Raw genomic sequence first — 17,301 nt, 5'->3', positions numbered from 1 at the left:
ACTTTCTGCATAATGGGTACTTTTATTTTTGGTACTTTTTAAATATATTTTATTTATATATTGTGGTATTGGTACTTTTAGGCCACGCTTAGACGACAACGCTCTCTAGAGAAAACGGCAAAGTCCTGTTGCGTTCTCACTTTTTATTCTGCATTTAGATGGAGGCGCAAAAGTGATTGAAAACGCTGTTGTGTGCATGCCAGGTGGCTAGGTGGCGCTGTGACGCACTGCCAGAAAGACCAGTCACGCATGCGTATAGAACCACCTCCGTTCTACTTCCTATCACAGCTGTTTGTTTACATACGCCAATTCAGCGTGGTTCTACGGCTCTGCACCAATGTAATAGCATGCTACGTAGCATAACCAATGTAATAGCATGCTACGTAGCATAACCAATGTAATAGCATGCTACGTAGCATAACCAATGTAATAGCATGCTATGTAGCATACTTGACGTGAGCCGTGACATCACACGTCTTGCAGATTCCCCCATCCTGCCCGCTTACATGGAGACGCGAGGCGGAGTGTTTTGTCAAAGATTTCCACTCTGTAAGGTTTTTGGTGCACTTTCAGATGCCCTGCGCGCAGCCATTGCTGCGGTGTCAACGCTCCGCGGACGCGACACCGCAGCAATGGCCGCCTACAGGCAGCTACAGGCAGCTACAGGCAGCGCGTCTGTGGATTCGTCTATACCAATCAGATGTTTGTTTGATGTGATGGCAGCAGATGAAGCAGCAGATGGAGGCGCTACAGAGAGCCTTACAGGAGGCTGAAGCTCACCGGCTGCAGACTGAGACGGATGCCACCCGCTACCAGGCAGAACTGGCTGAACTCAGGTAAGCTTAAAGGAGAATTCCAGTCATTTTAGATGTTTGCTTTGATGTGTCGCTAATCACTCACCAACATACAAAGGGCCGTTGATTTTTTCCAGAGAAGCCCCTGTTGTCCATTGTGGAGACCCCTTCCCCTGGCATAATGGAGTAATGTGTATAAATGAAAATCGCTTATTTTAGCACCTCCAAAGTTCGTTTTTTTTCCCACTAATCCTCATTTTGCAGTGTACTGACACTCAAAAATGCACTGAATGTCCCTTATGAGCTGCCGTTCATGCAGAACGATGTGAAGCTTGTCCTCAGTGTTGCCAGATTCTGTGAGAGAAACAAGCAACCAGCTCCATGTCGTTCTGCATGAACGGCAGCTCATAAGGGACATTTAGTGCATGTTTGAGTGCCAGTACACTGCATAATGAGGATTAGTGGGAAAAACATTCTGAACATTTTTTTTCACAAAAAAAGGAAAAAAAAGATGGAGGAGTAGGACGAAGGTTCTATACGTCCTCTCGGTGGAGGCTCCTCACTGGCACCATAGCCTATTTTTTGTGCAGGAATGAATGCGTGACGCCTACACTAATGACTGTGTGTTTGACAGAATGCATGTGTGACGCCTCGCCTACACTAATGACTGTGTGTTTGACAGAATGCATGTGTGACGCCTACACTAATGACTTTGTGTGTTTGACAGAATGAATGCGTGACGCCTACACTAATGACTGTGTGTTTGACAGAATGCATGTGTGACGCCTACACTAATGACTTTGTGTGTTTGACAGAATGCATGTGTGACGCCTACCCTAATGACTGTGTGTGTTTGACAGAATGCATGTGTGACGCCTACCCTAATGACTTTGTGTTTGACAGAATGAATGTGTGATGCCTACCCTAATGACTTTGTGTGTTTGACAGAATGAATGTGTGACGCCTACCCTAATGACTGTGTGTGTTTGACAGAATGAATGTGTGATGCCTACCCTAATGACTTTGTGTGTTTGACAGAATGAATGTGTGACGCCTACACTAATGACTGTGTGTTTGACAGAATGAATGTGTGACGCCTACCCTAATGACTTTCTGTGTTTGACAGAATGAATGTGTGACGCCTACCCTAATGACTTTGTGTGTTTGACAGAATGAATGTGTGATGCCTACCCTAATGACTGTGTGTGTTTGACAGAATGAATGTGTGACGCCTACCCTAATGACTTTGTGTGTTTGACAGAATGAATGTGTGACGCCTACCCTAATGACTGTGTGTGTTTGACAGAATGAATGTGTGACGCCTACACTAATGACTGTGTGTTTGACAGAATGAATGTGTGACGCCTACACTAATGACTTTGTGTGTTTGACAGAATGAATGCGTGACGCCTACCCTAATGACTTTGTGTGTTTGACAGAATGAATGTGTGATGCCTACACTAATGACTGTGTGTTTGACAGAATGAATGCGTGACGCCTACCCTAATGACTGTGTGTTTGACAGAATGAATGTGTGACGCCTACACTAATGACTTTGTGTGTTTGACAGAATGAATGTGTGACGCCTACCCTAATGACTTTGTGTGTTTGACAGAATGAATGCGTGACGCCTACCCTAATGACTTTGTGTGTTTGACAGAATGAATGTGTGACGCCTACACTAATGACTGTGTGTTTGACAGAATGAATGTGTGATGCCTACACTAATGACTGTGTGTTTGACAGAATGAATGTGTGACGCCTACCCTAATGACTGTGTGTGTTTGACAGAATGAATGTGTGATGCCTACCCTAATGACTTTGTGTGTTTGACAGAATGAATGTGTGACGCCTACCCTAATGACTTTGTGTGTTTGACAGAATGAATGTGTGACGCCTACCCTAATGACTTTGTGTGTTTGACAGAATGAATGTGTGACGCCTACCCTAATGACTGTGTGTGTTTGACAGAATGAATGTGTGACGCCTACACTAATGACTGTGTGTTTGACAGAATGAATGTGTGACGCCTACACTAATGACTTTGTGTGTTTGACAGAATGAATGTGTGATGCCTACACTAATGACTGTGTGTTTGACAGAATGAATGCGTGACGCCTACCCTAATGACTTTGTGTGTTTGACAGAATGAATGCGTGACGCCTACCCTAATGACTGTGTGTTTGACAGAATGAATGCGTGACGCCTACCCTAATGACTTTGTGTGTTTGACAGAATGAATGTGTGATGCCTACACTAATGACTGTGTGTTTGACAGAATGAATGCGTGACGCCTACCCTAATGACTGTGTGTTTGACAGAATGAATGTGTGACGCCTACACTAATGACTTTGTGTGTTTGACAGAATGAATGTGTGACGCCTACCCTAATGACTTTGTGTGTTTGACAGAATGAATGCGTGACGCCTACCCTAATGACTTTGTGTGTTTGACAGAATGAATGTGTGACGCCTACACTAATGACTGTGTGTTTGACAGAATGAATGTGTGATGCCTACACTAATGACTGTGTGTTTGACAGAATGAATGTGTGATGCCTACACTAATGACTTTGTGTGTTTGACAGAATGAATGTGTGATGCCTACCCTAATGACTTTGTGTGTTTGACAGAATGAATGTGTGACGCCTACCCTAATGACTGTGTGTTTGACAGAATGAATGTGTGATGCCTACCCTAATGACTTTGTGTGTTTGACAGAATGAATGTGTGACGCCTACCCTAATGACTGTGTGTTTGACAGAATGAATGTGTGATGCCTACCCTAATGACTTTGTGTGTTTGACAGAATGAATGTGTGATGCCTACCCTAATGACTTTGTGTGTTTGACAGAATGAATGTGTGATGCCTACACTAATGACTGTGTGTGTGTGTTTGACAGAATGAATGTGTGATGCCTACACTAATGACTGTGTGTTTGACAGGTCTGAGAGGAACAGGCTCCATAGTGAATGTGAAAATCTACAACAGCAGGCTGTGGAGATGCCTGCTGTTAAGGTATGTTTATCTGAAAATACTACACACATCGCAGTTTAAATCATACATGAAAATGCTACACACATCACAGTTTAAATCATACATGAAAATGCTACACACATCACAGTTTAAATCATACATGGGCAACTGGCGGCCCCGGGGGCCACATGCGGCCCCCACCTTCACTTAATGCGGCCCCCACCTTCACTTAATGCGGCCCGCAGGTTAATATCAGAATACTGATATATTATTGATTTCAGCTGTTTACGATTCCAAACATGCAAACATGACCCGCTTTAATGACTTCAGTCTATATTATAGTAGCTTAATGACTAGTATTAACATTATATTGTCTGTTTTATGTCCAATGTATTTGTATTCAAGTTCATAAAGTTTACATAAGTATAACTAAATGCATTTCAAATTAAATGCAAGTGTTACTTTTCAGGATTCCAATTCAAAAATAGCTAAAACAAATTCAGGATTCCAATTCAAAAGTAGCACAAATAGCAGATCTTCGAGCTCAAAACGCGTCGCGCTGCGACGCGTTTTGAGCTTGAAGATCGGCTATTTTTGCTACTTTTGTGTGACATAGAATGGCGAAGTACAGGATTAATTTACGAAAAATGTGGCCCCCTGGAGTGAGTGTGGATATATAGTGGCCCTCTCCATCATCAAAGTTGCATCACCCCTGGTTTAAATGATTAGACAGTGATTTAATGTAGCTGTGTGTGCGTGTGCGTGTGCGTGTGCGTGTGCGTGTGCGTGTGTGTGTGTGTGTCAGGAGACCATGTCAGGTCAGAGTGGTCTGGAAGAGCTGGTGGCTCGGTTCCAAACGGAGCGGGTCCAGCTCCACAGTGACCTGCAGCGCTGCCTCTATGAGATCCAACAGAGAGACCAGCTCTACCAGCAGCTCAACGCCAAGGTACACAACATCATAATATTAATAATACACTTTATTAATGTAGCACCTTTTTAAACAATGTTACAAAAACAGTAAATCATAAACAGCAACACAAACAACACACTGTAACCGTATCAGTGAGAAAACATGCATTAAAGGCATAGTTCACCCCAAAAAAATATTTTTTTCTATCGATTAGTCACCCCATGGAGACTTTGTATATTGTATATGTTTTAGTTTTAGTCTCTTTCCTAAGCCAATAATTTGATGATGCAGCAGACGGCGGAGGAGAAAGGCAGCGTTGTACATAGTAACGTGTCGTTGTGTGGTCATCGCTGTGTAGATGCAGCAGACGGTGGAGGAGAAAGGCAGCGTTGTACATAGTAACGTGTGGTTGTGTGGTCATCACTGTGTAGATGCAGCAGACGGTGGAGGAGAAAGGCAGCGTTGTACATAGTAACGTGTCGTTGTGTGGTCGTCACTGTGTAGATGCAGCAGACGGTGGAGGAGAAAGGCAGCGTTGTACATAGTAACGTGTCGTTGTGTGGTCGTCACTGTGTAGATGCAGCAGACGGTGGAGGAGAAAGGCAGCGTTGTACATAGTAACGTGTGGTTGTGTGGTCGTCACTGTGTAGACTCAGCAGACGGTGGAGGAGAAAGGCAGCGTTGTACATAGTAACGTGTCGTTGTGTGGTCGTCACTGTGTAGATGCAGCAGACGGTGGAGGAGAAAGGCAGCGTTGTACATAGTAACGTGTGGTTGTGTTGTCATCACTGTGTAGACTCAGCAGACGGTGGAGGAGAAAGGCAGCGTTGTACATAGTAACGTGTGGTTGTGTGGTCATCACTGTGTAGATGCAGCAGACGGTGGAGGAGAAAGGCAGCGTTGTACGTAGTAACGTGTGGTTGTGTGGTCATCACTGTGTAGATGCAGCAGACGGCAAAGGAGAAAGGCAGCGTTGTACATAGTAACGTGTGGTTGTGTGGTCATCACTGTGTAGATGCAGCAGACGGCGGAGGAGAAAGGCAGCGTTGTACATAGTAACGTGTCGTTGTGTGGTCGTCACTGTGTAGATGCAGCAGACGGTGGAGGAGAAAGGCAGCGTTGTACATAGTAACGTGTCGTTGTGTGGTCATCACTGTGTAGATGCAGCAGACGGTGGAGGAGAAAGGCAGCGTTGTACATAGTAACGTGTGGTTGTGTGGTCATCACTGTGTAGATGCAGCAGACGGCGGAGGAGAAAGGCAGCGTTGTACATAGTAACGTGTCGTCGTGTGGTCATCACTGTGTAGATGCAGCAGACGGTGGAGGAGAAAGGCAGCGTTGTACATAGTAACGTGTCGTTGTGTGGTCATCACTGTGTAGATGCAGCAGACGGCGGAGGAGAAAGGCAGCGTTGTACATAGTAACGTGTCGTTGTGTTGTCATCACTGTGTAGACTCAGCAGACGGTGGAGGAGAAAGGCAGCGTTGTACATAGTAACGTGTCGTTTTGTGGTCATCACTGTGTAGATGCAGCAGACGGTGGAGGAGAAAGGCAGCGTTGTACATAGTAACGTGTCGTTGTGTGGTCATCACTGTGTAGACTCAGCAGACGGTGGAGGAGAAAGGCAGCGTTGTACATAGTAACGTGTGGTTGTGTGGTCATCACTGTGTAGATGCAGCAGACGGTGGAGGAGAAAGGCAGCGTTGTACATAGTAACGTGTGGTTGTGTGGTCATCACTGTGTAGATGCAGCAGACGGCGGAGGAGAAAGGCAGCGTTGCAGCCCAGCTCAGAGCCGTGTCCCAGACCCTGAGGGACACCCAGACCCGCTGCCACTGGCTGGAGAGCCAGCTGCCAGGACAGGTACTGTACTGTCTGGAACACTGTGTGTGTGTGTGTGTGTGTGTGTGTGTGTGTGTGTGTGTGTGTGTGTGTGTGTGTGTGTGTGTGTGTGCGTGTGTGCGTGTGTGCGTGCGTGTGTGGAGAGAGAGCTGCCAGGACACAGTGTTTATATGTATGTATGTGTCTAGAACAGGGGTCTTCAACAGGGGGTCCTCAGTGTTACTACAGGGGGCCGCCAAATCTTTGTGTGATATGATTATTCTTTTTTACATTAACCACTTGAACCCTAGCAACCCTTTTCTGACAACTTTTGCCAAAAACAAGCTCACAACGCCTCGCAGCGCCAGACGTTGTGACACAGTGTTGTAAGGCGTCTGTAACAGTGTTGCCATATCTGCTTATTATATAAGCCACTTTGGGCTTGTTTATTCTGTAAAAAATAATATTGGTTTACAAGCTTATTTGGGCTTTGCTTCCTAAAGTTGTTGAAACTAGTGGTTCTCAAACATTTTCATGTCAAGAACCCCGAAATTAATATGTATTTGACTCAAAATGTTTCACTTTCTTTCATCGTTTTTTGAAAATATCTGATCTACAAGCTCACAAAGTTTCACATTGCGCCTTTTTGGCAAAGAGGTTTGGTGTAGAGGGAACAGTTTAGTAGTATTGAGGGTTTAGTGGTTAACTGACTGAAAATGCACATTAACATGAATCTAACGCAACAAATCTCTATGATATTAATGAAAAAGTTTAATATGCAACACAATTGTATGCTATATGTAGTGGGGGGGTCCCTGCTTCATCTCTCTCTCAGCTAAGGGGTCCTTGGGCTGAAAAACCTTGAAGACCCCTGGTATGTGAACGGTGTGCTGAGGTGTGTTGCAATGCTGTGTTCCACCAGCAGGGGGCAGTGAGTGCTGAGGTGGCACCAGGAGCTCCCCAGGAGAAGAGCAGCCATCCCATCACCATGGAAACCACTGATGCCTCCCAGCTCCGAGACCGGTGAGGAGACTGTGTGTGTGTGTGTGTGTGTGTGTGTGTGTGTGTGTGTGTGTGTGTGTTAAATGAATGAGTGACACACGCATACATAAAGAAACCCTGAGGCGATGCAGAGCTGTTTAATGATCCTGAAGGGATCATTACTGCTTATTACACGGCTACTTAACTCATTCCCTGCCTAGAACGACTAAAACGACTTTTGTCCTTTAAGCCTCCACTGCCAAGAACGACTAAAACGACTTTTATATATATATATTATTTTTTTTTTCTTATTTATTTATTTAATTTTTAACCTAAAGACCAAGGAGATATGATTTGTTGAAGATCTAGACTCCAATCCACTTCCTTGTTAACTTAAAACTTAAACATTTTGTATCTTGGCTCCTGAGTACTTTTTTTTTCTATGAAAAATCTCTGGCAGTTTGTCAAACGCAAAAATAAAAATGTTCTGGCAGTGAATGAGTTAATTAATAAAATAATAAATTGACCCAAAAGTAACAACAAAATGAAGTATTTCCTTGCTTACAGTAATGAAAGTATTCCATGAGTGAACTGACCGTCTGTCCAGCTCAACACGGTCGCCTCGGAAAACAAGGAGGTGTAGTGGATCAAATAGAATACATTTTCGTGTGTGTGTGTGTGTGTGTGTGTGTGTGTGTGTGTGCGTGTGCGTGTGTGCGCAGGTTGTTGGAGGTAGAACAGACCCTGTCAGAGGAGCGGTCCAGGAGGGAGGCGGCAGAGGAGGCTCTGGGCCTGCTGGAGGACCACACCACCAGGTCAGAGGTCACACACACACACACACACCATTATTATGCAAGGGAAGGGTGGCAGTGGCTCAGGGGTAGAGTGGCCGGTAGAGCGGCCATATGGGAACCGCGAGGCTCCCAGTTCGATCCCGGGCTCCCCCAGAGTTAAGGTCATTACACACCGGCGATTATGCGAATATACGCAAGATTTGGACTCGTTCCGAATAATTAAAAGACGCTTTTTCGCTTCGCTTTTTCGCTACATGGAAGCTTGCATTGACTTTATAAGGTTTTTTTTAAAACGTATTATTCGCATGAAAAATTCGCCCCCGGTGTGTAAGGGCCTTTAGTGTTGAAGTGTCCCTGGGCATGACACTGAACCCCTAATTGCCTCCAATGAGTCGGGTGGCGCTAGCTTGCCACCATTGGTGTGTGAAAAGTGAGGACGCTGGCGTCGACTGTTCGCCGCTACACCTCCCAATGAATGTTTATATGTTACAGTGCTGGCTCTAGACAGAGGGATAATGAATGTTTATATGTTACAGTACTGGCTCCAGACAGAGGGATAATGAATGTTTATATGTTACAGTACTGGCTCCAGACAGAGGGATAATGAATGTTTATATGTTACAGTACTGGCTCCAGTCAGAGGGATAATGAATGTTTATATGTTACAGTACTGGCTCCAGACAGAGGGATAATGAATGTTTATATGTTACAGTACTGGCTCCAGACAGAGGGATAATGAATGTTTATATGTTACAGTACTGGCTCCAGTCAGAGGGATAATGAATGTTTATATGTTCCAGACAGAGGGATAATGAATGTTTATATGTTACAGTCAGAGGGATAATGAATGTTTATATGTTACAGTCAGAGGGATAATGAATGTTTATATGTTCCAGTCAGAGGGATAATGAGTGTTTATATGTTCCAGTCAGAGGGATAATGAATGTTTATATGTTCCAGTAAGAGGGATAATGAATGTTTATATGTTCCAGTCAGAGGGATAATGAATGTTTATATGTTCCAGTAAGAGGGATAATGAATGTTTATATGTTCCAGTCAGAGGGATAATGAGTGTTTATATGTTCCAGTCAGAGGGATAATGAGTGTTTATATGTTCCAGTCAGAGGGATAATGAATGTTTATATGTTCCAGTCAGAGGGATAATGAATGTTTATATGTTCCAGTCAGAGGGATAATGAGTGTTTATATGTTCCAGTCAGAGGGATAATGAGTGTTTATATGTTCCAGTCAGAGGGATAATGAATGTTTATATGTTCCAGTCAGAGGGATAATGAGTGTTTATATGTTCCAGTCAGAGGGATAATGAGTGTTTATATGTTCCAGTCAGAGGGATAATGAATGTTTATATGTTCCAGTCAGAGGGATAATGAATGTTTATATGTTCCAGTCAGAGGGATAATGAATGTTTATATGTTCCAGTCAGAGGGATAATGAATGTTTATATGTTCCAGTCAGAGGGATAATGAGTGTTTATATGTTACAGTCAGAGGGATAATGAATGTTTATATGTTCCAGTCAGAGGGATAATGAATGTTTATATGTTCCAGTCAGAGGGATAATGAATGTTTATATGTTCCAGTCAGAGGGATAATGAATGTTTATATGTTCCAGTCAGAGGGATAATGAGTGTTTATATGTTACAGTCAGAGGGATAATGAATGTTTATATGTTCCAGTCAGAGGGATAATGAATGTTTATATGTTCCAGTCAGAGGGATAATGAATGTTTATATGTTCCAGTCAGAGGGATAATGAATGTTTATATGTTCCAGTCAGAGGGATAATGAATGTTTATATGTTCCAGTCAGAGGGATAATGAATGTTTATATGTTCCAGTCAGAGGGATAATGAATGTTTATATGTTCCAGTCAGAGGGATAATGAATGTTTATATGTTACAGTCAGAGGGATAATGAATGTTTATATGTTATTATAGTGCTGGCTCCAGTCCTTCCAGAGGCAGTCAACAGGACTACAGCATCCAGATGGAAACAGAGGATGAGTGGGAGGCTCTCATCCTCAACCCCAACCAGCCCTTGGTCACACGCAAGGTTGTGCTGCTACCGACATACTTTCATTTATTCACCTAAACATTGGAGACTTAGATTTAATCCAGGGGGTTAATGAGGGAACACTTGTACCCCTCCCACCTCGGGCTACACTGAAGATTATGACGAATTATGATGATGATAGAAAACATTTAATGACACGTTGTGCTCACTGAAAGATGACACTCATCAGTGTCTTCAGTGTACAAAGCACCTCTTCCATGTACAGTACATTAACTACTGTGTTATATTGTGTGTGTATATCCATCGATGGATAGATAGATGCATAGATGGATGGATGGATGGATGGATGGATAGATGGATAGATGGATGGATAGATACATTGTCTTAGCACACTTAAAGAAACAAACCTTTTTTTCTATCCATTACTCACCCCATGGAGACTTGAATTCATGTATTTTTTTGTTTTTGTCTCATTCCTAAGTCAATAATTTGATGACCAGCGGACCGGTATGCAATGGTTCAGGTAGGAGACACAAAGGAGATTCTTTGTGTCTCCAACCGGAACCGCTGCCGGTCATCAAATTATTGTCTTAGGAATGAGACAAAAACTAAAAAATATCCATGAATTCAAGTCTCCGTGGGGTGACTAATCCATAGGAAAAAAGTCATTTTGGGGGTGAACTATCCCTTTAATTCTTCATGTATTTTGTGAGTCACTTTGGATAAGAGCATCATCTATTTTTATTTAATTAGTTCTAATCGTGTGTGTGTGTGTGTGTGTGTGTGTGTGTGTGTGTGTGTGTGTGTGTGTGTGTGTGTGTGTGTGTGTGTGTGTGTGTGTGTGTGTGTGTGTGTGTGTGTGTGTGTGTGTGTGTGTGTGTGTGTGTGTGTGTGTGTGTGTGTGTGCGTGTCTGTGTGCGTCTCCTCCCAGGTGAAAGGTGGCCTCCTGGCGTGTCGCCGTTGGATACGGGGGAGGAGCATGTACTGCTCCAAGCAGCTGACCACTCGTGCGCGCTCCCGCTACTTCTTCCTGGCCTACCTGCTGACGCTGCATGTGCTGGTGCTCATGTGCCTCACCGGCGCCCTCTAGCCTGGCCTTGCTTGGCCAAACCGCTTCACAGCGTTGTGTGTGTGTGAACTTCCAAAAAACAGTGAAGGTTAAAACCTTCCCTGTCTGGCTGACAGCAGTCATGTTGACCAAAATGTCTTAAACTCCTTCCACTGTTTTGGGTAAAACGTAGAAAAGCCTCTGATTCAGGGATGGGACGATATGAACACGACATGTCACGATTATTGTGGCAAAAAAATATTAACGATAAACGATATTATCGTGATAAACAAAATATGCTTAAAACTTAAAATACCACTTTAATGCCGTTAACCACTTCCCCAGCATCCCTATTCTGGGGGGGAACGTTTGCCGGTGTGAGCTTGTAGATCTGCTATTTTTGGCGACTCGATTTGTGTAGAGTGAAATAAGAGCGTAAAAAATGTGCTCTTTACAGGTCGGTTTTATCATGTATAGAGGGTTTAAGTGGTACTGAATTTGCAGCTCAACAAAAGCTAATGCATCCTAGTGTATGAAGGAGGATAAATTCACCATAAATTAAAATCTCTGCGATACTATATTATGGTGAGCGTTTTTCTTATCATGATAACCAATAATAACGATTATCGTCCCATCCCTATTCAGTCAGCTAACGGGGTCCGGCGTTAAGGTTAACATTGGCGGCCATTTTGTTGTGCCACAGATAGAAAACCCTTTTTTTCCCCATAGAAATTTCCGAAAATATTTGTATCAGTTATGTTAAGCCTGGAACCAAGCCATCCAGACTGAATCATGACCATACAACATTTGATTCTGTTTAAAACAAAAGGGTATTTATTAACTATAGTATATAATATCATTAAATATTCAAATATTTGTTGACACAAACTCAAATGTTTTCTGGTCATGATTCACCAGGAGCCTGGATGGCTTGGTTCCAGGCTTAAAATAGTTCACATAAATATTTTCGGAAATCTCTATGGGAAAAAAATAATGGGTTTTCTATAGGTGGAACCACAAAATGGCCGCCTCAGCTATAGCCTATATACTTCTCAATTGCGCTGCCTGTTGATGGTGTTGTAAAACATTACAGATCAAACCATGGAGGCTCGCACTCAGAAACTCAGTATAGTGTTTTTCCAGAGCCTTCTATTGGAGAGTTGCGTCAATGACGGGGCAGAAATTCGAAATAGTGACAAACGCTCATAGACTCCAGTGCCCATAAACTTCCGGGTCAGGGCTGTGTCACTATGCGGCTTCTCCCGAGCCGCCATTGGACTGGCCTGATGAAGTGAACGGAGGTGACGCAACTCTCCTTATATGGCTCTGGTGTTTTTGGATAACACACATTAAGGACGCGGGCAGTCCTTAATGTCGGACCCTGAGCTCTAACTGGGCTGTCCCACCCAGATACCAGATTCTATACCCTACATCAGTGGTCCAATCTTTCAAGGACCCCCCCATAACTCTGAGAGTGTACCATTTGGTTCCATTTGTACACTCTCAGAGTTACAGACCGGTAACGGTCCGTTTGGACCCCCTGCTTCATTTTAGAAATAGTTCATCTTTTACTGAAGAGGGACAACACCTGTCACAGGTTGATGATGACATTCGTCCATGTGTGGTCCAGCCCTATGGAATGTATGGAATGCATGTGCTAATAAAATATTTGTTTAATATTGTTTTGATGTTCATAATAACCTTAGGAAGTATTAAGTTTTTTTTTTTATCAGGACATGCTAATAACATTCCATAAGGCTGGACCACATATAGACAAATTACTTGTGCCGGGCGTTGTCCCCCTTGAGGAAAAGATTAACATAACGCTAACATAACTAAAATATTTAAGGTGTTTTTAATTTTTAATTTGAGTTATAGACAGCAATTATAATGTATTAAGGCATATTTGGCTTAGTAGCCAGGCATCCTTTTTAACGTTTAGAAAGCTCTCTGTTCTACCTTCCTGAGCTGTGGTCATTGCATCACTTGTTGACTTGTTGCTTTTGCCCCCAGAACTTCCTGTCTTCATAAAAGACCAGCTCTTGTGAAGGCGATGTCGGGACTGACTGCCTTCCTCGGTTCCATCGTATACCTTGTGCTCATAATCCCGATGCTGAGTTGAATCTATGCACTGAAACCATGTATAGCCATGTATGTGTATTCATCTCATGTCGTTTCCATGCACTACACGTAATGCCCTGGCCCACTTCCAGTCAAACCCTATATACTATGTTGACTGGGGGTCCCCCAGGGCTCTGTTCTCGGAGGCCCCCCTTGTTTTCTCCCTCTGTACCAAAATCTGTTGGAGCGGAAATGTCGGCTTATTTTCGCGGAACAGATGGGCTGTTTCCATCAAATGTTCGCCTATCATTATGACATGGCCAGAATAGGGATGCTCTAGGGTTCTGTGGTTATAGTAAACTGATTAAAAATATATAAGTAAAAAAAGATTTATCTTCAACTGGAAAAAAATGAAAATGTAAAAGTATTCGGTTTGGAATCCGCCTGTTCTGTCAGCTGGACTAAGTATAATTTAGCCTGAAGTGAGTGTCATTCATCTTAACGCAGTGGTTCTCAACCTGTGCGTCCATGATTTTGGGGGGACCTTTTTTAATACCTACAAAAACTGCATCAAAAGTAATCAAACTGTACTATAAAAACTGGTCAAACATCAGCCAAATTGTCAAATAATATATGAAAGAGGCAAAACTTCTGAAAATAGCTGATCTACAAGCTTGAGGGCTTGTAGATCGGCCATTTTCACAATTATCTGTGGAACCAAGTCAAACTAAATGTAATGCTCCTACAATTCCAAGTACAAAAACGAATTTCACCCACTTTTTTACCTTGTAAACCTCTGATGTGACAATAACACTGATTCTGATTCTATTCTGGGGGGGTCCCCAGTTCAAATATGATTATTTTTCAGGAGTCTCCATTTCAAATAAGAGATTTTTTGGGGGGTCCCCAGTTCAAATATGATTATTTTGGGGGGTCCCCAGTTCAAATATGATTATTTTGTGGGCTCACGGCCTGAAAAGGTTGAGAACCACTGCCTTAACAGACGTTGGGACTCAATGGTAATGTCACCATTGGAAAAATAGACTGCACAGGACATGATGTCTTTATTTATGTATTTATGCATTTATCATATCCCCTCTTGCTCTGATGGTCAGTTGCTGTACATTTCCATTTGATTGTGTGTGAATCCCATAGTTATGGTGGATCAGAGACAGGGTAAATAAATATAGCAAACAGCGTCGATGGTAAAACAGTAAAAAAAAAATGACTTCAGTTGCTGTAATATTGATTTATTCTCCGTTATTTAGTCACATTTATTTACGTAGGGAGACATACTGAGCTGGGAATGTCCCTATGTTAGGGTCAGTGATTTGAGTTGATTTTTTTCTTATGATTTTTCTTTTTCTTTTTTGAGTCACGTAGATTCATAATATAAATTCACACTAAGTTTGTGTTTGTTGTGTCGAGGTGAGAATGAATGTTTCACAGCGGTTTTGTTTTGGTTTGTTCGTCAATCCAAGGTTTGTGGAGAACTTGTCTATACTGTGTAGGGTTGCGGTACCTCTGTTCTAATGCTCTGTATATAAGTGTGATCCGAGGACAAAATGAACTGAATCTATTTATAAGAAAAGATAACTACTGAAAGATGTTAAGATGTCATATTTTCTATACTGGCTTCTATTTTTTAAGAGAGATGAAAAATAGCGCTGCAGTACTATTAGCCTTTCGATGACACGAGGCTTAATTGTGTGCAATACTGTGGGGGAGGGGAATCCATGTTCTTGTGTTTTTCAGATGAGCTGGTGCCATCTTGAGGAAAGAATTTTAATAAAGCTATCAAGAACTTGTCTAATTGTTGTTTATGTAATAGATTATAATGTGTTATTTTACATTTATTTTACCCTTGTTACCGTTTGACTGGATTGTCCAAAATGAGGAGTATCATAATATTTGCAAACCTGCATTGATTGATGTATGCGTGTTTGGAGGACTACTTTAAGTCGTGGCTCAATAATACAATCTAACTTGACTTAAAAGTATTCAACAAAGTATAGTCCATACCCTGATAAATGTATTTGATATGGAGACAGTGGCGTAAAGCAACTAAGTTCATTTACTCAAGTAACAACATTTTTAGAGATTTTTTACTAATATTAGTATATAATATAGTATTTCCAAATTGTAATACTTTTACTTCTACTCCACTACATGTCAGGGGCAAATAGTGTACTTTTACTCGAATTATTACACTTTCAACACAATTATACACTTTTACTGGAAAGGGTTTACAACAAAACTTTTTTTGTGAGTTTGATACTTTTATCAGGCTTGCTGTACTAGCATTGGACAATGATGGGTACAATTTCACCCATTAAACCGCTAAAAGTAGGCCTACAGAAATTGATTTGATGACTGAATGTAAGACCCATCTTTAATAATAACCATTCATTACTTAAAAGTGAATATCTCTGTATGATTGAATGCACTGACCACAACCCCCAAGCGGGGGGTCTGGGGGTCCTCCACCATAATAAAAAAAAAAACGTTTCTAATATTAATGGACTTGTCCTTAATGATTTATTACTTGTCAGGACAAGTGGCACAAGCCTTACAGTAATGTCGACCCCTGTTGTAATCATTACATCATTGTAGAGTATGATGTAGACTAGAGCAAAATGGCCACTATGTGAAGGTATTTATGTTGACCTGAACAGCTGGAGATCAGATCTGAACTGAAGTTCTGTTTTCGTTCAAACGCCTTGTTATCAGATGACACTTAGGTCAGAGGGTTTGGCTTATTACTCTCATCATTGTTGTCTGTTCTTGTTTGCAGGGGCCCCCCACCTCACGTCTAAAATACACTTTTTGGCGGTAGCGCGGCCCAATTATTAGTTACGTTAATGTTTGGGCTGGGATGCTTCCCAGCAGGGGCCTCAGTGCAGCTGCAGAGTTCATGTGCAGTACAGCCTTCATCGTTCTTTTGCTTATAGAACCTGCACACATGTCTGTCTTGTGTCTGTGTCTTACTCTGTGTGTGTGTGTGTGTGTGTGTGTGTGTGTGTGAGAGAGAGAGAGAGAGAGAGACAGTCAGTCAGTCAGTCAGTCAGATTATAACAATAGATCTGCATATGAAGACTGTGAAGACAGATTGTGCAATATAAACACAATATCAAAGACTATTATTGATATTGCCTCCTCTTAATTAGGCATACAAGTTATAAGGAAATGTACAAATTGAATAGTCCTCTTTGTAAGCAATATGCCCCAAAGTTTAAGAACTACAATAAAGCAACACAAATACTATTTATAAATTACACAAGGGCATGCGTTCACACACTTACTATGACCGTGGACTATCAAGGGCAAGACCACCAGATTTATGAACAGTGTCGAATAATTCTGAGATGTGAACATTTAAATGAACTCAAATATGCACAACATTATCCTCTCTCCATAAGCAGTCTTGAGGGCAAGGTATTTATGTTAAAGGTATTTACTGCTTGTGTTGACCTGAACACCTGGCCTGGCTCTGTGGAGATCAGATCTGATCTGAACTGAAGATCTGTTTTCTTTCAAACCAGATGACACTTAGGTCAGAGGGTGTGGCTTATTACTCTCATCATTCTTGTCTGTTCTTGTTTGTTGGAGCCCCCCCCCCCCCACCTCACGTCCACAATACACTTTTTGCAGGGCTCTCTCTCTGTGTCTCTACCCCCCACCCGCCTCTCTCTCTCTCTGTCTCTACCTCCCTCTCTCTCTCTCTCTCTCTCTCTCTCTGTCTCTACCCCCTCTCTCTCCTCTCTCTCTCTCTCTCTCTCTCTGTCTCTACCTCCCTCTCTCTCTCTCTCTCTCTCTGTCTCTACCCCTCTCTCTCTCTCTCTCTCTCTCTCTCTCTCTCTCTCTCTCTGTCTCTACCTCCCTCTCT

General features: G+C 42.4%; 1 protein-coding gene across 4 annotated transcripts in view; it reads left to right on the top strand.

Moving 5' to 3' along the window:
• LOC308089937 (uncharacterized protein) overlaps positions 1 to 15,223 on the top strand; it is an 82,502-nt gene extending 67,279 nt beyond the window's left edge. For 3 of the 4 annotated variants that reach the window (XM_080434909.1, XM_080434908.1, XM_080434907.1), the window contains 8 exons: positions 724 to 836; positions 3,740 to 3,812; positions 4,576 to 4,716; positions 6,426 to 6,542; positions 7,423 to 7,523; positions 8,204 to 8,296; positions 10,231 to 10,345; positions 11,238 to 15,223. In XM_080434909.1, the coding sequence (XP_080291035.1) occupies positions 724 to 836; positions 3,740 to 3,812; positions 4,576 to 4,716; positions 6,426 to 6,542; positions 7,423 to 7,523; positions 8,204 to 8,296; positions 10,231 to 10,345; positions 11,238 to 11,396 (912 nt within the window). In that variant the 3' untranslated portion in view covers positions 11,397 to 15,223. The remainder of the gene's footprint in view (positions 1 to 723; positions 837 to 3,739; positions 3,813 to 4,575; positions 4,717 to 6,425; positions 6,543 to 7,422; positions 7,524 to 8,203; positions 8,297 to 10,230; positions 10,346 to 11,237) is intronic. The other variant, XM_080434910.1, reaches the window with a different exon arrangement.
• Positions 15,224 to 17,301: the final 2,078 nt, after the last annotated feature.

The sequence above is a fragment of the Gymnoscopelus braueri genome (assembly GCF_963280865.1).
Source record: "Gymnoscopelus braueri genome assembly, chromosome: 1".
NCBI lineage: Eukaryota > Metazoa > Chordata > Actinopteri > Myctophiformes > Myctophidae > Gymnoscopelus > Gymnoscopelus braueri.
Note: the sequence above shows the minus strand (reverse complement) of the source record. Positions and strands in the feature narration are given on the sequence as shown.